The sequence below is a fragment of the Trachemys scripta genome, chromosome 2, assembly GCF_013100865.1.
Source record: "Trachemys scripta elegans isolate TJP31775 chromosome 2, CAS_Tse_1.0, whole genome shotgun sequence".
Lineage (NCBI taxonomy): Eukaryota > Metazoa > Chordata > Testudines > Emydidae > Trachemys > Trachemys scripta.
The window spans coordinates 42,934,934-42,958,560 of NC_048299.1; the positions used below are offsets into that span (position 1 = coordinate 42,934,934).

Sequence of the window (23,627 nt, forward strand, 5' to 3'; positions counted from 1 at the left end):
CAGTTTCCAACTCCCGCAGCATATTCTGGAAAAGGAAATAGGATTCTTACATCCTGGATCTCTGTGTTATCAGAAATATATGCAGCTAAAAATATTTAAAATGGGGTTTCTGTAGCACTAGAGTTAGAGCAGAAATGTCCATCAAGACAAATTTTCAGGTTTACTCTGCTGTTTAATAAGTGCTGTATAAGACTGTGGTGTAACACATTTGCAAAATCCTGTGACAAGACCAAAACTTCTCTCAAAGACCTTTGAATTTTATAGGAAAACTTCAGTCCAAAGAAATCTGCAGTATCCTACTTAATGAATTCCAATAAGGACTTCTTACCTTACTTGTTTAAATTCAAAATGATCCACAAAGGAGGCCCACGTTGTCAGCATACTGATGCGGAATGCTGAGAGTTTTTAATGCAAATCAATGGAAATTTGCAGCAGGGAGTGTGTGATCCCATAAGCAGGATCAAGCTTTTATTTGTACTATCAATAACCCGGAGATGGTTTTCCTGTTTAGTGACATCTATTGTGGGAAGGCAGCCCTTTCGCCATCCAGCAAGTACAGGAAGTCTTCCACAGCAGCACAGCTCTTTTTACAACCATGCCGTTAAGTTGCACCTGTGTTTTCCAAAGTGTTCTCACAACCTGCCTGCATGCAGAATGAGACACCAGTATTACCATTATTTATATGACAGTAGTGAGATTTGGGCCACGTTGTGCTAGGCACAGAGCGAGCAAACAGTGAGAGAGAGTCCCTGCCCCAAGAGTTCTGATGGCTGACCAAGGCACAGAGAGCCTGAGACATCCCCAAAGTTAGAGTCCTGTGCAGACACAAAATTTGTATCCGCATCAGATCTGCGACCCGCAAACATGGCTCCCGGATATAAAGCGGATATCTGCAGATTTGCCGGGCTCTACGCAAAGTCACACAGCAGGCCAGCAGTAGAGCGGTTGTAGAAGCCATGCCTCCTCACTCCTAGTCCAGTGGCCCATCCACTGGACCACGCAGCCTAGCTTTATAGTGGCAGTGCAGATAGTGCCACTGGGTAAGCCTTTTTCCCAGTTTGCAGTGTTAGTTATTATAAGCCTGCCTTTATTTGTACCATGATGTAGCCTTACAACTGTTTAAAATAGAGAGATTAGCACTTCGGTATGAAAACAACAACAAAGAAGTTGGTGGGACGTAAGCAGAGCACTGATCATTGTGATTTCCCAGTAAAACCGATTGTTGGGAGAGCAGAGTTAGCAGTACTGCCATGCTGCTGGACGTGGGATCTGTGCCCGTGTAATAGCCCACTTCTAGCCATGGTTTTAATAATCATCCCTAACCATAGTGACTCTGCAAGCTGTATAAATGGGAATGCTTTGGTAGCAGCAGAAATGGACACTGAAACATTGTTTACAGAGCAGTACATCCACCCACACACACCAAGTTGAGTATCTTGTGGATAATTAATTGCTAACAGATATGGGCACTTACACTACATTCTTACTCCCACTTTTTTACTTACTTCTTACTTGGTGGAATGGAATTTCCCCATTTTCCTCCTTTTCTATCATTGTTAACATCACTATCCTCCATCACTCAGGCCTCCGGTCTTGGGTTATTTTAAACTCTGCCCTCTTCTTGTCCCACACATCCAGGTTGCATTTAAATCCTGCAGCTTCTTCCTTCTCAGCATCCATTCTCTTGTTTCCATCCCCGCACCAAATCTCCCATTCAAGCCCTCACTAGATCTCGCTTTGATTACTGCAGTATTTTCCTCGCTGGCCTCCCAAGCATGCACATTGCACCCCTCCAGCCATACAAAATGCAGTCTCTGAACTCCACTTCCTTGCCTGTTGATCTGATCATGTAACTTTCCTCATTGGGACCCTACACTGGCTCCGCATTTACTACCCCATCACATTTAAGCGTTGCATCACCGCATTCAAAGTTCTGCATAATTCTGCCCCTTCCTACTTAGCCTCCATTGTCAGGTTTTGAATTGCCTCTCACCATCTCTGTTCTGCCCATGCTCTCAAGCTTCTCAGCTTCTCCCACAGTCACCTCTATTCCTTCTCCCCTGTGGCCTCCAGTGCATGGGACTACTTCTGTGAGCTCATCCACACAACCCCTTTTGAACGCCCATACTGCATTCAGTGAATCAAGTTGACTTGTTTATAAATTATATATATTTGTATACTGTTCACAGTCCTTTATTCTCCTAACCTCTCTCCTCTTGTCTGTCCTTCCAGCTGGGGCTGACTTCCTTGATGGTTTGAAAAACTTCTACCAGTTGGGCAACTAGATTTTCAAAAGTGCTCCATACCCAGAAGTTCCCATTGTGACTCTTACAGACAGATTTACAAGTAACATCACACACCCAACATGCTGATCTCTTTTGAAAATCTGTCCAGTTATTTTGGTGCCTAAATAGGAGCTGAGGTGTGCGTTTGCTTGTTTTGTTTGTTGTTGGTTTTCTGGAGAGTCTTGCTCCAAAGGTGGCTCAGCTCTTTTGAAAATCTGGCCCATAAATGGGCACCGCCATAAATAACGTTTTTGTTGTTTTTTAAATAGCCAAAACTGGGACATGTCTAGATACTCAGCTTTGATTTCCCACGTAGATCTGCCTACTTCTTTCATATTATGATGACTGTTAGAGATGTGCAAAAGTAGTTGAAGATTGTCATAGACAGTTTTTTTGAGTCATCTGGTGTCCTCACCCTGACTCATGAATAAGATGCAAGTAAAAACACCAACCACCCAATAATTAATTGGTCCTAAATGATAACAAATATACAGAACTGATATTTTACTTATTCATTTCCAAACTGCTCATATTTTAAAGGCTTAAGCAAAAGAGAAATAAATCTCAGTAAAGTAAATGTAACTAATAAAAACTCTTCGGAAATGCAAAGATTTGAATGTGGCATTCAGTGCTGCACCTTCTTTATAACACCACCAAGTTCAATGGGAAGCCACGTTCATCTCTGCTCAAGCCACGCACTAAACTATAACCATTGTTCCCTCCTTCCTCAAAGCTGCCTACATCTGGGAAAGTCCCCTTTATCCACTCTACCATGCTCTCATGCTTTGCCCCTTCAAATATCTTCTGGGATTCACACTACTTCCAGAAGGCCTATTAAAATCCTAATCATCTTCTCAAACTAACAGCATCATTAAAGATTATGGACTGGATTCTCCAGTCTGCCAAGCTTGCTTTTTGCTGTTTCTGCAGCCAAAGTGAGCTTGAACCTATTGGAAGATGCCACAGGAGGATTCACCAATGTAAGGGGGGAAGAAGGGTGTGTCAGACAGGTGGGGGGATGGTGCGGTGGAGAAGGGTGTGTGGCAGAGAACCCCTTGCTGCTCTAACTTCCAATGGGGCCAAGTAGCTGAGAATGCAGGAGCTGCAACCGGATTTTTGTGGCATAGTGGAGAATGAGGCGTGCGTGTGTGTGTATATATATGTATATATGTATGTATGTGAGTGCATATATAATCTTGAAATACCTTAAGATCTATCAACATAATCTTGCGGTGTAATTCTTAGCCCTCCTTCTCCCACATTGATTGTTGCAATTCATCAAGTCACTGTTGGGTCTTAGTTTATACTCCAATTCAGCAAAGATTTTGCATGCTTCACTTATGCAAGTGTGTAGTCTCATTGAGTTCAGTAGACTCACATTCATAAAGTTAGGCATACGCTTAAGTCTTACAGCGTTGGTTTCTTACTTTGTAAGCTTTCTGGAGTGAAGGCATTCTCTCTCTCCAAATCCCTATCCATATTTAAGGGGCTGTATAAATAATACAAAGTGCACGCTTCATCTTGCCATACCCATAAAACTTTTTTCATTAGTTTGAAAAACATACAATAATAAAAAATCAGACCAGTCTGACATTTTAGGGAGGGAAAGGAGGAGGGGATAAGTAGCTGTCTCCAAGTGTTTGACAGATGTGAGGTCCCTGCAGGACAGATCTGTAGGTTAACTGTGATAAATGGTCTTGGCTTCAGTGACTAAAGAGAGGTCACCCTTTTCAGGGCACTCCCTGCATTCTGAAATCTTTGCAGCAAATTCTTGTTGGAGTACTGAACAAACAAACCAGTTCTTATTTACATTGTAGTGAAATTAAGACTTTTCAAATGAAAGATGTTAAAATATGAGACAAGAAGGCTGAAATTTATGAGAGAGTACTAATGTTTCTTTACTGGGACATGGATGCTTTTAGATTTCAAAAGACAGTAGGTCCAAAAAGACAGCTGTATTTTCCTTTACAGTCATTTAATAGGGAGAACTTTGTTTGCAACCCCAGCAGCTGCACCCAGTGACAAACTCAAAACCCAAAGTTCTCCATCTCTCATACTCTGGGGCTCTCTCTCTCTGCTTCTGCTACGATTCCTTTAGAGAGTAACAATGCAGGGTGCTAAGAGAGAGAGAGAGAAACCTACAGAGCCTTGACTGCATGATGTGCCAAAGGTTTATTTCAGCTACTCCTGTGGTGGTTTTTTTTTTTTTATTCTCTCTCTCTCTGTTTCTCTCTTTCTTGTTACCCCTGGCGTATGTCCAGTCAGTGAGGAAATAAATATGTGAAGAAAGAATGCTATGGAATGTTAACTGCACTGGCGTATTTTCTTCCTTTTATCATGCCCCAAGATTCAGTGAAGTTGATATAAATTCACCATGCCTTCTTTTAAAAAGCATAACAGAGAGGCATTCTTCCTGTAAGAGTCAGACTGTAAAAGGTGATTTTTCTTTCACTCAGTTTGGTTTAAGCCTGTAAAAAGCATTAAGTGAAAAATCTGATATATTTGTTAGGGCATTTATTGCATTACTAACTTATATTTTCAATTCCCAGTGAAAGGTTTATAGAGAACATAAACCTTGAAGAGTTTTTGTTCAGGATTAAAGAGACATTTCCCCCCTTTTCTGGTGAAATAATAGCCTATAAAATTATGGCTTTTTTAGTAATTATTTTTAGCTGTATTTATTTTCAGCTTGCTGAGCTGCATGAAGAAGACCTTTTAAAAGCACTATCCTTATGAGAAGATTCATGCCTTTTAAAGGTTTTCAAAGGAATATAAAGCTTCTGATTAAATGTAGCCACCAAGTTGTAGTTTTTATTAATTACATTTACCGCAAGGAAAGACCTTCCAATAAACTATAAATCTAACATATTTTGAAATCTTTTGTAATGGCGTAAGTAATCTATTATATGTTTACCATAATGAATATCTTTAATATTGGACTAACTGGTATGCTGAAAGAAGATAACTGATTGATGGTGAAAAGAAGTAATTGCTAAAATCTTTCTGGGGAAAAATGGTAAGGGGAGCTATGATTAAAATTTCTTGGGAAATACTTTTCCCAGGAAAAATTTTTACTCAAAGAAATTGATGAAAATTACAAACAAGGAAATATAAAATGAACCTTAAAGCTGACCTATGAATACTTTTACATCTCTGTGTTCAAACAGTTTGTCACAATTTTAAACAAGAGAAGAACAAGACACTCAAAATAATTTCATTGAATTGATTTTTTTTTAAAATCAGCAATTCTACAATTACTGTGTGTGTCCTAAATAGCATTGGGAGTAAGTGGGTCATCTGACATATACTATACTTGCATTTAAAGCTACCTCCTTTTATTTTTTCCTAGTTCATAACACCAAATTCAATGGCTCTCACTCCATGTGATGCCTCAGCATGCATTATGCTGGTAAGATCATATGCAGGACACAATACTGCATTGGGCTTTTTAACTTTCACATAGCCTTATTCCATATCCCAACGGGCATATAACCTGATGACTTTTAATGTAGATAAACTGTGCAATATTGTAAAATAAGAGCATTATGTCTATAACTTGGCAGTAGTTTGCACTGGATTTATGTGGAAGGTGTGATAGCCGCAGCGTAGTTTATTCTATGGCATCAAATAGAGCAAGAGCCAATGGATGTGGATGTCAGGGCCTAGAAAGAAGAAAAATAAGGCAAGTTTAAGTCAGTCATATGCAAAATGGCTCTCTTTAAGCTCTGTGTTCAAAGCTCAGATCAGCCAAGTTTATAATAAATAGCCTGCACTTCTGTAGTGCTGTCCATCTGAAGATCTTACAATGCTGTACAAACTTTAAAGGAATTAGTCCATCAGGGCACCATAGGTGAACATACTATCTTCACTTTTTTGCTGAGGAAATTGATGCAGAGGTAGATCAAGGCCCCAGTCCAACAAAGCACCTAGAAACATACTCACGTTTAAGCATATGTAGATTTATTGAACTCAATAGAAATATTCATGTGCTTAAAGTTAAGCATGTGTTCAATTGTGTTCCTGGATTGGGTCCTGTAGCAGAGCTGAGAAGGAAATGCAGATCTCCTCACGCATGGTCCATGTATTGAAGATTGTCCTTTCTGCCATTTATTCCTCATTCTCAATAATGATTATTAAACAACGCTGTGGATGACCAAGGTGATAACGTACTAGTTTGGTCAGTGGTCCTAACTATGTTGTAGCCAAGTTTTAAAAAATACTTTAGCTTAAGTAGACAGCCAGTTGTAGGGAGGAGCTATACTGTTTCCATCCCCATGGGAAAGTAAACAATGTAAATGACATTGATTCAGGAGGAGGCAAGGCAGATCTTTCATCCTAGGCATTGCAAGGAACATTATGCAGCTATACTGAGTATACACCATGCTAAGCTATAGCTCAGGCCTAGTGCAGACAGAGCCATACAGGATGAGAAATTGGCTCCAGTGGAAACCTAGCATGCGTTTTAGCCTGATTGTGTCCTGGCCATGTCCACACAGGCATTTTATAACCTGGTTGTCTACAACTGAGCTTAATAACCACTATTGACCTCAGTTGTTTTGAGTGTGTAGAATGGTTCATACTCTTGCTATTTGGTGCATTCAGCAGCACCTAGTGCTAAATCTTCTGGACTAAGCATTACTGAGCCTCCTGTTCCATATTTTTGTTGTTTTTTTTAAATCCTCAAACCAGGCTACTGGAGAAAAAAGATTATGGTCTTGATTCTACATTCCCATAAAGTTTAGAAACTGGTATTAACAAATATATATCGGCCAGTAGATTTTAGCCTTAAAAATACCTACGAGAATATTTTGAACAAGATACACTAATTAGCACAAATGTTTTCATAAGTAATGTAGTTGTGTCCCTCTTGTTGTTGGTGCTTTCATTTGCCACATTTCCTTTTTTTTTATCATGACACAGTATTCATCTTGGCTTTTTCTCCAATTAGCAGCAGCTGTATGGCTGTTCAGGGAGAATTAGTTCAAATAGGTCAGACTTATTACCTTGTTTGACTGCACTAAATCAGCTCACCTACATGGTTTGTCTAAATAGGGCTTTCGCCTTCTTGAACATCTACATGAGTGGCAATACCAAGAAATCAAATACTTACACTTATAACAATGTACAGACACCACAGGAAAAATTATCATTGATGTTGGTCATGGCTTTTATTTTAATGATAAAGATTTAGCCACCTTTCCAGTACTTTAATAAACAAGGATACTGATGCTTGACTATTCAAGTATAGTTAAAAGGTACCTAGCTAACTAACCTGTAACCTTTAACCAATAATCTTTTCTTTCATACACCTTTATGGAAATAGTGGAAACCTTGTAAAGAGTCACTTTATTTTGTGATCTGGCAAAACAAATCAACAGACAATGAGGGTAGCACTGCCTTAACAATTCTTTTTACAGTGTATGCCTCCTTGAGGAGTTCATTTGGTCTTTGATTTATACTATTTTCTTTCCTTGCAAATCTTTATTTCAGGAGAGTATATCATCTTACACAGGCAGCAGGCTAGGCTGGGGTAGACTGACTAGGCGATGTAAAATATTTTCTTCAATAGTTGTAGATGTTTGTCACAATATTTAGGTTTTATGCTTTTATCGGCATTAAAAGTTAAAAGCATCCAACATGGAGAGCAGTACTAGTTTGGTCTTCATTATGGTGATTTCATCACAGTAATGATAATGGGCTAAATTCATCCCTGATGGGATTCAGTTGACTCTAGCGGATTTACAGTAGGGATTAAAAGGGCCCAGTATTTTATATCTACACAGTAAAATTATATACTCTGAAGCATAGGAATGGTTTCATTGAAGTCAATGGGAGCCCTAGGCATGCAAATGAGCGCACAAAATGGGCTACAATATTTGGTAAATGCTGATGTAACTCAAATTAGGCCTTACCCTGACCTACAAAGACTGGCGCACACGCTTAACTTTATACATGCGCGTACTCTTAGTGAAGTCTCTCAGATGCTCAGAAATACAGAACTACTTCAACTTGTGTTAGGATTCTAGAAAAAAATGTGTATTTCAGTTGTCTCTCATTCAAACCCATTCCCTTCAAATTTATTTGGCCATGTTTTATCCAGTAAGAAAATTCTATTCCTGGGAAAAGAAAGCCAAAGCATTACTAAGGACCCAGTCCTGCAAAGACTTATGCAACTGCTTAACTTTACCCAGATTAGACTGCTCAGCAATAGGGTTTACAACATAGCCAAATAAATTTGAAAGAAATTTGTTTGAATAATATCCATCTTAAATATATCTTAATCTGCACCGTTGGTACAGGTTTAAATAGTTTTCTTGTGTATGAAGATGTCATTTTGACTGTCTGCACTTCAAATCTGTTAAATATAAGCCTTTACAGAAAGAGCTCTACTTGCTATAGAATATTGTAATGTTTTGTGTAGCAAAAAAAGCACTGTACTTCTCAGAAATACAAATACGCGTATCTTTGACTGAAGACTGAATGGCTTGACAAAGAAAACATTAACTATCACACCTAAAATTGGCACCGTTTTATATCAGCACTCAGGAGTGGCCTAAAAGGAAAAGGAAGGAAATGCATTTTTGTCTCTGTCATTTACTATATAGGAGTCCTGTGAGTTAAAACCACTAGTTGGGTGCTGTGGCAAAAATCCTGGTACAATTGTTTACTCTTTTTAGTAACGTTTCGGATTTATAGTGTAATACAGGCTTCAGCACTATGGGACATTTACCTTTCATATTTATTCCATTTATAACATTTAAACTTTAGACTCAACAAAATGAGGTGGTTTTTCTGCTTATAACTTGTTTTGGTGAGAATATCCAATGCTTTAGGTTAGAAGTGTTGTAGAGTGTAGGTCTCATGGTTAAAGCACTGGGCAGATATTCAGGAGATTTTTTGGTTCAGTTCCAGCTCTGCCGTATACTTGCTGTGTGACTCTGAGTCACTTAGGCAGAGATGTTTAAAGGCACTTTCAATGGGCATTGGCACTACCTGCCCTTCATGCTTTGAAAATATCCCCCTTAATCTCTCTGTACCTCAATTCTCCAGCCTTAAAATGTGTATAATACATCTTTTCTCCTTTGTCTGTTTAGATTGCAAGCTGTTTGGGGCAATGACTGTCTTTTCCTATATCTTTATACAGGACCTCACACAAAGAGACCTTGATAACAGTTGAGGCCTCTCAGCATTAGTGCAATATGAGTAATGAAGTAATAATTATAGTATTTCCTTGCATACTCAAAAGGAGGCAGATTTGGAATTTTCAAAGGGGATTAAGGGAGTTAGGTGCCTTAAAAGAAACAAATTAGAAGTATGCCATGAGAGTTGTACTGTCAAATTACAGTTTGATTTGGAAATTGTAAACACAAAACAAAATCTGTTTACCTTGGGGAAGTATTCACCTCATTTGCTGTCAAAAATGTATAGACAGGACTAATCTTTGTTTGTTTTAAATACCCACGTCTTAATTATTAATGTGAATTTAAACCCCGCTCTTCATTTCATTTAACAAGCAAAGCACCCTGAGTTCAGAAGTTCACTGCACATGCCTGAATCTTTTGTTTTTTTTCCTCAAAAGCTTAAACCAAACTTCAGTGATCCTAGTCATGTTCTGCTTGACCAAATACTGACCTGCCTTTGCAATAGAAAGAAATGTAAACCTGTTTTCTGAAATTAAATCAAATTCTTGTAATCCAGTGAGATTCAATTCTAGTCCTAGTCATAACTTTAAAGTGAAATAAACTAAAATGGTATTTGTTTTGCTGTGCTAAGGAGATGTGTATACTTGGAGCTTTTATTTTTCAGGGAGCAGGTATTTTTGTAAATATTCACAATTTAGCTCTTTTTAAAAATCTTTCCATTGCTGCTTGTGCCAGCACTTTCATATAATTTAATGGTCAGTGCTAAAGGCTTCACTGTACTTGGCTGTATGCAGCATTTTCTATTGAAATTATGTATGCTGCCATGACCAGTAACCATTCCAAAGTGATTAGTGTGACAGTAAGTGAAGCATGAATATTGAGACTTGCCATATCTTGCATGCCAAGTTACTATATGGCCCAACTGCTGTGAGACAAAACATGCTATTATGTCTTGGATACAAAGCCATATTGTATGAAATTCCACCCTATCACCATATAGAAAGAGGTGTATTTAGGAATGGAAAAGTTTTTTCTTTTGATTTTTTTAAAAAAACTTTTCTACAGTATATAGCACCTATATACAGGACTCAATCAGAAAATCCAATTCTCCCCCCTCCCCCCGTATTAAGGAATACAATCTGAAATGTATATCAGATAAATTTAACTAATTTCTAGAGGAACTTTAAAAGAGGATATTTGTAAAAAGTTACCAATATTATGTATTAAATTAGTTGAACCAACAAGTTCTCATGTAGTAGATGTGTTCGTAGTATATGAACATGCAGTATATTTTTAATAACTTGGAGAATGACTTGCTTTAAACAAGTCTCAGGACTTCACATGCATATTTCCTTTTGCAATGTCCAGCTATTCTCCATAAATGATCTTTGCAAAAGACAAATTTCCTGGAGAAGAATTTCTGCACTTCCAACCTACATAAACAAAAATAGAACTTTTACATAGATTTAAAGGTATGTTCTAGCTCAATTAGAGGTAATGGGCTTGATGCGGGAATTAATGGGTGATCTTCAGTAGTATGTTTTATGTAGGCAGGCAGACTAGATGATCGTAATGGTCTCTTCAGGCCTTAAAATCTATGAATGCCAGAGAGTATAGTAGTACTAATAACTTAGTTTCTGGAAACTTCAAAGCAACATAAAAACAGCTGATCCTCACAACACCCCTCTAAATACTATAAGGGGTAAGTAACCATTATAGTCAGAGTAGGTCAAACTATTCATTGCAAACTTTTTATTCAGTGAGTTTAGTCCTTTTTTTCTGTTCACCAATTTTCTGTCAACAGGTCCCAATTTTTACTAATTTATTTGCCTGTTCAGAATTGTTTGGCTAGTTGATAAGACTGTATTAGAGCTATTGATGGTTTGCATAGTATTTGTACTGAGTATTGTGTTGATTATTTGATATTTGGAATTTTTCTTGATTGGTCATCTAAGTCAGCTAGTATTGTTTTTGTTCCCTGACAGGATGGTCTTGGCTTTATAAACTACTTCCACGCAAAATATATTTCATTTTGTTGGGGAACTTAATTTGTTTCTTAGTTAAACAAATCTTGGCTATGGGCCAGATACCCATTTTCCACCAACATTCATGCAGTCATAATTTTGCATGTTCAAATGTATTCAAGAAAGCAAACAAAAATAGGATGCTAACGTATTTAAATCAAATTTTTGATTCAGAATTCACAAAAAATGCTTTTTTTTCACATTTTGCCTCGTTCTTATCATCCTCATTTTACAAATCTAGAAAATGAAGGTCAGAGAATTTAAAGACTTTTTTTTACATTTGAGTAATGTTTAAGGAATAGCTAGCATGGATTTGTCAAGAACAAATCATTCCAAACCAACCAAATTTCCTTCTATGACAGGGTAGCTGGCCTAGTGGATGGGGGGAAGCAGTAAATGTGATATATCTTGATTTTAGTAAGGCTTTTGACACAGTCCCACTTGACAGTCTCATAAACAAGCAGCTACAAACTACTACAAGATGGAACTACTATAAGGTGGGTGTACAACTGGTTGAAAGACACATCCATGTATTCCATGTAAGTGTTTGCTTGGCCAGCATGCTGAAGTTGGAGAACTTTGTCTAGCAGTACCCGTAATATTCATCACCAAGTTATATATCTACCAGTGTTCATCACTAAGCCACATTCAACCCCAGATGAGCAGCGTCTTCACACGTTCTATACCAAGCTGTCTTTTTACCGGATAAGACTAAATCTTTCCATTCTTCATCTCGTCTGTTTCATATGCGGACTGAGTTAAAGGGCAAGAGATCTCTTCGCAGATGATCTCCCAGTGAATAACTTCAGGGAACATGACAGCATATGAAGTAGCTCAGACTGCTCCTCCTCAAAGGGTACGAGCTCATTCCACAAGGGCCCTGGCAACGTTGATGGCATTTCTAATTGACATTCCTATATTGGATATTTGCAGGGCTGTCACTTGATCATACATTTACAGACCACTATGCCATTACTACTGCATCCAGATCAGATGCAAACTTTGGGAAGGCAATCCTTCAGTCTTTGCTCAAATAGATTCTGAGCTAAGTTCCCTCTAAGGTGCATAGTCGTGCAGCTGCCTATTAAGCGCTGCACAGGCACTCAGGGCTGTGGTGGGGAGAGACATCTCTCCCCGCCAGCCCAGCCCCGGACCTCCTGCGGCCAGGGGAGAGGTGCCTATCCTGCAGTCCCAACCTAGCCCCGGACCTGCCACCCCTATGGGTACTGCTAGGCTAAGCTATGTGGTTTCAGTACACTGGGTGCGCACACACCTACATGAAAAACACATCTGCATCACATCTTGATGAACAACCGTTACAATACAGATAACTAACCATTTTTTATCAATGGTTCTCTGTCAAACTGGGAGGACATATCTAGTGGGATCCCACAGGGGTCAGTCCTGGGTCCAGTACTAGTCAATATTTTCATTAATGACCTATGAGGAAAGATTAATAAAATCTGGCACGTTTGGTTCTGAGAAAGAAAGAATGAGAGGGGACCTGATAGTCTCAAATATGTTAAGGGCTGTTATAAAGACGATGGTGATCAGTTGTTCTCCATGTCCACTGAAGGCAGGACAAGAAGCAATTGGCTTAATCTGGAGCAAGGGAGATTTAGGTTAGACATTAGGAAAAACTTTCTCACTACCAGGGTAGTTAAGACCTGGAATAGGCTTCAAACGGCCGTTGTGGAATCCCCACCATCCGGTTTTTAAGAATAAGTTGGACACACTACCTGTATACTTAGTTCTGTCACAGCACAAGGGGCTGGACTTGATAACTTCTCAAGGTCACTTTCAGCCCTATATTTCAATGATTCTATGATACAGGTAATGAAATACGTGGCCTGACGTTCAAAGGTGCTAGACACCCACAGCTCTCACTGAAAATCAGGACTCTCTTATTTTGGTTCCTAAATATGGAGGCATTTGAAAACTTTGCCCTAAATGACTTGCCTGAGTCCAGGTGGGTGAGGTAATATCTTTTATTGGACCAATTTCTGCTGGTGAGAGAGGCAAGCTTCCTTCTGCAGAGCTCTGTGTAAGCTCGAAAGATTGTCTCTCTCACTAGCAGAAGTTGGTCCAATAAAAGATATTAACTCACCCACCTTGTCTCTCTAATATCCTGGGACCAACATGGCTACAATAACATTGCCCGAGGCCACACAGTTCCTAACTTCCAGTGCCATATGCAGTCCAGTCCTTGCTAGCTCCAAGTAATCACTGGTTCATGAGAAGTTTAGGTGTGCCCACATGAATGTGATTTTTCCCAGACTTTATCTGCCCCCTTGTAACTAGTGGTATGTGTACTGACATTTACCAGTGTCCTGGTTTGTAAAGCACTTTCTTGTAAATGTCATGCAAAGCCAAATAAAACAATTGTTTAAGAAACCTGGAATTAATCCTTTGGCAAAGCTTGGGCTATGGTGAATGACTGACAATGCCCATATTGCACCACAAACTGAAAAAGGAAAAGATGTAGCAAAATGACACTGAAAAGTACCTTTTACATTTTAAATATATTTACCCTAGAGTAGCAATAAAAAAACAAGTCCTGCAAATTTCTTCAAATAATAACTGGCTAGGATTAATGGCTTGAGTTTGTCAACTCTTTTCAGTCAATTGTTGATACCCAGGAATTCTCTGGACAAATATCCTATCTGTTCGCAAGACTGGAGTAGGTAGGCTCATTAGAGGAAAATCCCTATAATGCACACAGATGTCATAGATCCAAAATGCAATGAATATCACATTGGATCATTATCAATAGCAGCATATCTGGCATATGTCAGCCCATAATTTAAATGTATTAATTACTTGTATTTATTAGAGTCTGCTAAAGTCTTAAAGGGAAAGTGTAAAGTCACCCCAGAGAGGAATCATTGTGTTCCTCTTGTAAGGAATGTGTCATTTTGGTTAGAGTAGCTTTAAGTGATGTTTGTGGCTCTCATAAGCATAGTGAACACTGTACTGTAACTCCGAGTGTTGTAAGAGTGGGCAGAAGTTGAGTCTTTATGAAGTCTGTAACAGAGATGTTCTCTGTGGTGTATCCGATATTCATTGTAACCTGCATATGATGTTCGGCTCTCTGGTTACCTCTAAGTGTGACTGTTATAAACTGTTGAACCTCAAACCACTGTTACAAGAGCCTGAGAATAAAAAGAGGGACTCTCTCTTATACGTCATCTTGCTTCTTGAGTGATATTCCAGAAAATCAGCTTGAGACAAACAGGGGAAAGACTAACTGACCTCATGTCAAAATTCTATTAAACTAAATTTGGATGAAACTCTGTAGGCTTCAGGGTTTTATGGGCAGATAATGGTATCTATTTCAAACTCTTCGAAAGTTTGGCCTGCTTATCTAATATCCTTATTTGTCAACCCATGAATTGCAAAGTGGAGGCATTTTAAATTATAGGTGTTTTGACTTCGTTGGCTGAAAACAGATCTTTAGTTAACAAAGTGTGCTGGGATTTATAAAATGAAATGATGATGAAGATATATTCAGTGTGTGCAGAATCCAACATTTTTTCTTTTGGAACACTTTTTTACCAAAGCCAGAGTTTGGAAATGTTTACCAGTCTCCCAAAGAACTTCTGGACCAGGCAGACTAGAAGATAACAGCTAGGATTTCATGTTTTTAGATGGTATAAGCCATTTGTTTCTAGGTGTATTAGTTCTCAAGTTAGCAGCATGTTTAAGTGAAATAGGGATGGGAAAAGCAAAATGGTAATCGTAGTTACGTGCTTTTCCTCCTGTGGTAACTAAAGCTTTTATGATATATATGTTATGATATACGTGTTCTGGTGATTCATAAGATATCGACCACAGAAATTTCACCCTTAGTCTAAGGAGTATGTTTTTGGCACTGGTCTAGCACTGAGTATAGAAAATCCTGGAACCAGTGTAATTTTCAGTCCCTGAATCTTCAGTGATGCAAGATTCTGCATTTTTAACTATACTGAATCCAGCTGATATTAGTAAAGAGAGTAACTAGCTTGTACGTAGAGATGTTTGTTTTAATTCTCCTTGCTTGTGTTTCAGGCTAAGCTATGTGAATCATGCAGAGGATCTGGCCTCCAAACTACTTCAGTGTTTCCCAAAGAACAGATTGTCAGCACAGGCAGCCCTGAGCCACGAATATTTCAGTGATCTGCCCCCACGGCTATGGGAGCTAACTGATAGTGAGTATGACAAAACCTCTGAGCTGAATAAAAGCAAGGAAATCAGTATATAGATATATATATATTTGAGTGAAATTCTGTAGTTCAAATTGCATAGTTTGCTTGACACAGGAAAAAATGGATTCTCCTTTGCTATCTCTACTCTGCAGTCTGCAGCTAGCTATCTTTGTATTTGATTATGTGTGCAGCCAAGAGAATTATCTGAATTGTCATAAAGCAGAAGGAAAAAAATACAATTTACATATTTAGTGCTTTTCACATCATAACATACAGTATTTTTTAACTAGCTGCAGCACACAGGATAAAAATCCAGCAATGTTTGATTCTCAGACACTGTATCTGTTATAACAATAATGCTTTAAAAAGACTTGGCATTCAGAAGACTGAGGAACACAAAGTAGACAATTGGTTAATTTGCTGAATTGAAATGTATGAGAAGAAAACTTCATTTTATTAACTGAGAATGCTTTCAGTATTCACACACAGCTCTTTTGTTTCTCCTATTAAACAAAACACATTCCAGTTGTCTTGGCAAAAATGTTCCATCCAGCACAAATGCTGTCAATTGCTTTTTAAATATTTGTGAAGTATTTATACCACAGATTTCCTCATCTTTTTCCAGAATAATAAATGTTACCACTATGAATTCTGGCAAACCCATGCTTACAATACATAAGGGTATTTTTGATCGAGAGTCTGTTTTGTTACCATAAATAGGTTTCACATGGGAATCTTATTTGTGATTTTTATTTAAATCAATTCTTGCACTCTAACCATAGAAATTGTTTTCAGTTTTCAAACACAGGTACCTTAATAGGAGATCCAAATCTAATATCCAGAGACTTAAATCATCATGTGGTCATGTAACAATGGTATTTATGTGCCTACGCAAGGTGATTTGAGCAATAAAATATGAGATTTGGACATCAATGTTTGAAAAACTGGGCTCAGGATGCAAATATTAGTCAACAGTAGATTTTTTTTTGTTTACTTCACTTTTAGTAAGTCAACTTTCCCTCTTCCAAATTTTTAGTTGTTCTGTCTCTAACAGATAACTGCACTGGATCTCATATTGAGGCAGCTCTGTAAACTGGCACTCAAGGTACCCTGCTCCATAGGGGTACCTGCTTTTGGGACTAATCCCCATTTTGGAGAATTGGAGATAAAAATCCTTGTCACTAATTATAGGTTATATTCTCCAATTCACCTGCAGTGCTGATAGATTTTCAGTTCTTCTGTTAACACTAGATCCAGGACTCTCACCCTCCTACCCAGACCTCTTTCCAATGCACCCATTCTTAAGCTAATGAGGCTGTAAGGAAGTCTGTCTTTGCTGAAAGTATGATGCAAAGAGATTCATTAGTTCATGGCTAATCAAACATCAAACATGCCAGTTTAATTATCCCTTTCCCACTAAATAGAAAACAAAAATCAATCTGCATTGGTGACATCTCAATCCTGTCTGACTGTACAATTTAGTCTAGCCAGGATTTTGATAGTCTATGAATTCTGAATTCTCTAGTAGTACTTTTCTGTTAATATGGACTTATTACCCACTTGCCACTTAGTTTATCAGTCAGTGGTTAAATCCAGTTCTATCAGTGAAGTAAATGCCTACACATTATCACTCTGCAGCAGGCTGCCAACAGAGACAGTCTTGTCCTAGTCATTAACAAGCACAATGTATGCAGAACACCAGAGGGGAATTAAAACCACAAAAAATACCTCAGGGTGGTATTTTTAATATGAGAATTTAATTTGTAATTTCACAGATTAAGAATTTTGGCTGCATTAATCCTTTTATCAGCTCACAGCAGGTTATTTGCAGAAGCATAACCATAAGGCGATATTCATTGGCAGAAACACGTCTTTGCATAACGTTAAACATCAGGAGCAGTGAAACCTTTTGAAGGGGGGAGAATAAAGATGAAAAATCATTAGATTTTAAAGCAAGGTTCTGTTAAATGCCTCCAGTAAAATTTTTGAGTTACAGATATACTCTTTCTGTGTCTAGTAGATAATCATTATGAAGCATAAATCCAGATGCAAGAAAGGACAATCCGAGTATCAAATACTACAATCATTTCTATTTAGTACAACTTGGATATACTTGTAAACATATTTACAAAACAAAGAAGTCATATATTTGGAGACTTTGGAAAATGTTTACTTTGTAGTGAAATGACTAGTTTTGGTGACCTCATTTGTCTGAGTTAATACTTTATCCAGGTGTCTGGACAGATTTCCTATTTATACTTTATTTTAGTTTAAATTTTTGGATAAATGCAACAGTATTTAGCACACAATACAGTCAACAGCCTTCCAATCAAAACACCACAAGGCCATTTTCGGAGTCCATGTTACAGATAATCCTCTTCATGGAACGTACATTATACTGCAAAGTCCACATGCAAAATTGAAATCTTTAAACTAAAAAGTCTGTGGAGAATCACAATTGTGTGAGAGGGGAAAGGAATCCCTACCACTAGAAGGAATTTTGACGGAAACACTTTTCCATCAGAAATTGGAGTTTCATCTGAATCAAAACATTATGTGGAAAAGTGTAGTTTCAATGAACTTTTTATAGAATAAGTGTCAACAAATCATATCAACATTTTAACTTTTATGATATAATTTTAACATAGAATCTATACTTTACTGTAATGTTTTGCTATAACTGAAACAAACCATTTTGACGTTTTTGAAATGAAATGATTCAACATTATTTCATTGAAATATTATGATGTTTTGAAATGTGAACTTTTTGGAATTGACATTCCATGAGAAATGTTGAAATTTTGACTTTTTGTTGTGATTCAGAATGAAAAAAGTTTTGGATGGGATGGGAATTCCATTTTCCAACTAACTCTACCTAACCTACACTGCAATCTTCACTTTCAGTGTATAAAATTTCAAAAAAGACACAGGAATAGTGAATTTTATAATGCTGTTACAAAATTCATCCAAAAAGGGAACAGTTCAGCTGACTAGAAGTGTACAAATGAACAAATGAACTTGAACAATGATGCTTTGAGACCAACCTAATCATTCCACGCTGGGTTACTCTGGAAATACAGTACAATACCTGAGATATCACAGTCTTCCAAGAACCCCAGACTTGAGCTGTAATATAGAAACTAAATACTTGTACTAACTATGCCAGATTTCATTTTCCATAAAGTAATTTCCCTCACTCTTTCCTACTTAAATAAGCTCATAAGCATTTCCATGCATAAATATGTGCAAGTAATTTATAACACACCTTCTTATTTTAAAAAAGACCACAGAAACACCCAAAATAAATTTTAGTATGAGTACTATACAACAGAGATAATAATTACAGGACTATGTATTATAATAGTGAAATACAATCTCCATAAAATAAATACAATAGCTGAATCTTTTAAATGTACAAAAATAATGTGGTGACCCTAACACCTATTAGCTGCACTAGTATCCATTGGACAAAAAAAACGATGAAGGTTTTTAGTGAGTATAAAGACTCACAATTTCATTTAATTTTATACAACCAATTGTAATATAACCTCTAAATGTGCACCTGTAATTTTGTTCTCAATCTCACAGGGGCACATAATAGATTTTTGTTATTCCTAATAGCCTAATACACAGGTGCTAATGCTTGCAAAAAAGAAAGAATCCAGTCTGAGGGATTCTAATTGGAACTAGCAAAAAGAACAGGAGTACTTGTGGCACCTTAGAGACTAACAAATTTATTAGAGCATAAGCTTTCATGGGCTACATCCCACTTCTTCGGATGCATAGAATGGAACATATATTGAGGAGATATATATACACACATACAGAGAGCATGAACAGGGGGAGTTGTCTTACCTTACAGACAGGTTGATCAGAAGTGTGAGAATACTTACAAGGGGAGATAGATTCAATGTTTGTAATGGCTCAGCCATTCCCAGTCCTTATTCAATCCTGAGTTGATTGTATCTAGTTTGCATATCAATTCCAGCTCAGCAGTCTCTTGTTGGAGTCTGTTTTTGAAGTTTTTCTGTAGTAAGATAGCCACCCGCAGGTCTGTCATTGAATGACCAGACAGGTTAAAGTGTTCTCCATACCATCAGGGGCTCGTTCACCTGCACATCTACCAATGTGATATATGCCATCATGTGCCAGCAATGCCCCTCTGCCATGTACATTGGCCAAACCAGACAGTCTCTACGCAAAAGAATTAATGGACACAAATCTGACATCAGGAATCATAATACTCAAAAACCAGTGGGAGAACACTTTAACCTGTCTGGTCATTCAATGACAGACCTGCGGGTGGCTATCTTACAACAGAAAAACTTCAAAAACAGACTTCAACAAGAGACTGCTGAGCTGGAATTGATATGCAAACTAGATACAATCAATTTAGGATTGAATAAGGACTGGGAATGGCTGAGCCATTACAAACATTGAATCTATCTCCCCTTGTAAGTATTCTCACACTTCTTATCAACCTGTCTGTACTGGGCTATCTTGATTATCACTTCAAAAGTTTTTTTTCACTTACTTAATTGGCCTCTCAGAGTTGGTAAGACAACTCCCACCTGTTCATGCTCTCTGTATGTGTGTATATATATCTCCTCAATATATGTTCCATTCTATGCATCCGAAGAAGTGGGCTGTAGCCCACGAAAGCTTATGCTCTAATAAATTTGTTAGTCTCTAAGGTGCCACAAGTACTCCTGTTCTTTTTGCGGATACAGACTAACACGGCTGTTACTCTGAAACCTGTAATTGGAACTAGGTTTCTTGATCATCATTGTGAACCCTTCACCATTTGTATTTTGACATTCATCATTAATATTATCATGGCCATTAATAATTAGTTCCATACACAAACTTTCCTGCCATCACCTTGCAAGCTTGATACAGATTTCTCCAGTGGCTCAGCTACAGATCTGATAGAGTGGACCTGCATTATGTAGAGATATTTGGTTTGCTTTTAAATATTCACTGGATATTTTTAAACCACTTTAATGGTCTCTAACACTGTGGTTCTGTTCTGTTCTTTTGCAATGGAGGGAAGGCAAATGCAGAGGCTCAGTTCCACAGGCAGCAGAGTTTTGAAGCTGGAAGACATGAAGTCAAATTATTGAATGTCCTGTCTTATTTTTAGAAATTCTGGTACATTTCTAAAGGTTACACAGGAGAAACTTCAAAAGTAATAGGAAAAAATGAATCACAGATGGGACCAGAGTGAGCAAAAACAAAAAAAACCCCAAAAATCTGAAAACACAACTCTTTATAAGACGTCTGACAACGTTGTATGCTCACATAACAACCTCCCCCATAAACAATCCTACTTCCTTCCCACTGAAGATGTTTTAAAATAATTTAGAAGTAGCACAAAGCTTATTCCTTATTTCAATGTCTGCCACAGCATTTAGCTGAATCTTTTTAAAGCAATACATTTATCATAAAACAAAATAATTAAGATTCTGAATTGTCACTTTTTCCACAGTGTCTTCTATTTTTACGGTACCGAATGTAAGATTACAACTAGAGGTTGGAGAAAGCATGAGAGTCTTTGGGAAAAACAATAGTTATGGCAAAGGTCTATCAAACAGCAAGCACTGAGGAGAATACTTAGACTCACTACGGAGAATGCAGGTAAGAATGCTTATCAGAAAGAATTTCTTTGAATACAGCATTGGATTAAATTGTGCTTTAGAGGTGCCAAAAAAAAACCAACTTAAAAAATAAAAAAATGGAATTAAGTGCATGTGTGTAAATCTGAGCTTGGATTTTGCATGAGAGAGGCCTGGTCTACACTGGGGGGGAGGGATCAACCAAGGATACGCAACTTCAGCTACGAGAATAGCATAGCTGAAGTTGACGCATCTTAGTTCGACTTACCTCGCATCCTCACGGCATGGGGTCGATTGCTGCGGCTCCCCTGTCGACTTTGCTTCCACCTCTCACCGAGCTGGAGTTCAGCAGTCGACGGGAGAGCGATCGGGGATCAATTTATCGCGTCTACACTATACGCGATAAATCAATCCCCGATAGATCGATCGCTACCCGCTGATCCGGTGGGTAGTGTAGACGTACCCTAAGATAGTTGTTAGTCCCAGACACAGTGAAGAGGTGGGCTGAAATATTGTGACTGACATGTTGGGAATGTTGCAGAAGCCAATAGGAAACTCCTTGCTGATATAGCCGACAGCGGTCATTACAAGCTGGTACCTAGAGGGAGTAACTGACTTCTGGTATTGATGAAAGTAGGCATTTCATGTAGTTTTTGCTATTAGATATGGGTTGAGAGACTAGTGATGAGTTCAATAAGACTAAGAATCCTATCCAGAGTTTACCACCATGGCAAATGGAGGGCCAATGCCCTTGATGGAGGGAATGATCTTGGCTGGCTCCTATGAATAAATCTCCTTTTTTACCATTATCCCTTTGGTCTTGCATGGATTCAGTTTGAGCCCACAGCTCTTCAATCATAAGATCTAAAACATATTTCAGTGTTGAAATGCTGCTTGTTATGGCATCAGACTTTCTAACAGCATTGTGGAGACCTGTATGTTTTTGGGCTGTAGGGGATGTCTGCCATGTTGTCAGAGTAGGTTAAAATAGGTGGATGCCTGTTATATATTTTGTATGGACCTACTAATTACTTTTTGTCTGTTTGCATTATTAGTACATTATAGGCTTAGCAGGGCTTTCCTCCCTTTAACACACATTCTTTTAGACCACCAACATCCCCTTTTCCACTTGCACCTCCTAGGATGTCTTTTGTGCCTGTAATATCTAAATGCAGTTAGACATCTTTTTTTCATAGCGACATCTGGGATGTATCAGCAGGAGTGTTGTAAGCAAGACACGAGAAGTAATTCTTCCACTCTACTCCACACTGATAAGGCCTCAACTGGAGTAGTATGTCCAGTTCTGGGTGCCACATTTCAGGAAAAATATGGACATATAGGAGAAAGTCAGGAGGAGAGAAACAAAAATTATTAAAGGTCTAGAAAACATGAACTGTGAAGAAAGATTGGAAAAACTGGGTTTGTTTAGTCTGGAGAAGAGAAGACTAAGAGACATATAACAGTTTCCAAGGACATAAAAGATTGTTACAAGGAGGAGGGTGAAAAATTGTTCCCCTTAACCTCTGAGGATAGGGCAAGAAGCAATGGGGATTAAACTGCAGCAAGGGGAGGTTTAGGTGGACATCAGGAAAAACTTCCTAACTGACAGGGTGGCTAAGCACTGGAACAAATTGCCTAGGGAGATTGTGGAATCTTCATCTCTGGAGGTTTTTAAGAACAGGTTACACAAACACCTGTCAGGGATGGTCTAGTTATTACTTAGTCCTGTCTTGAGTGCAGGGGACTGGACTAGATGAACTATTGAAGTCCCTTCTAGTCCTACAATTCTTTGATTCTATTATCAGCACAATTTAGGCAACAATTACATTTATTTTCTTACTAATTTATGGAGCACCCAAAGGATATCTCATATTGGCCTTATGTCACTTCAAAATTTAGTCCATTGTTTAAAAGAATTGTCTTTTGAAAGAGGCATTACTCTTGCACTTTTCTGTTTGCAGGTTAAAACATATTTTACTGTTTAATATTGTTGACATCAATAAATTAGCAGGGAGCTACTGGGAAGTGAGGTAAATGGTAACGTTACTGTATCGCCCACTATAAAATTAGCCCAATGTATATTATAATCTCATATTCATACTGTTAATATTCTTTGTGAAAAATAAACAAATCTTGTTAGCTATGTGTATATGTCGCATTATCAGATACACACCCCAAATAAATTCTAACTGCAGTCTCTACCATTATAAAATTATGTTCAATTCTATTTTGTAAAAACCTGTAATGTTAAGGGGGTGGTTTCCAGGGTAAACAGTGACTGTTGAAAACTGACGCGATCAGATTTCAGTTCTGGCAATCTGTCCCAGTTATTGCACATGCTCTTCTCCAACAAAGCATTTAAGACTTTCTAATGTCA

General features: G+C 38.0%; 1 protein-coding gene across 3 annotated transcripts in view; it reads left to right on the forward strand.

The window, feature by feature from the left end:
- Nucleotides 1-23,627, forward strand: part of CDK14 (cyclin dependent kinase 14) — a 472,950-nt gene that overhangs the window by 369,010 nt on the left and 80,313 nt on the right. For all 3 annotated transcript variants that reach the window (XM_034760407.1, XM_034760408.1, XM_034760409.1), the window contains 2 exons: nucleotides 15,499-15,638; nucleotides 21,124-21,272. In XM_034760407.1, coding sequence (XP_034616298.1) covers nucleotides 15,499-15,638; nucleotides 21,124-21,239 — 256 coding nt within the window. In that variant the 3' untranslated portion in view covers nucleotides 21,240-21,272. The remainder of the gene's footprint in view (nucleotides 1-15,498; nucleotides 15,639-21,123; nucleotides 21,273-23,627) is intronic.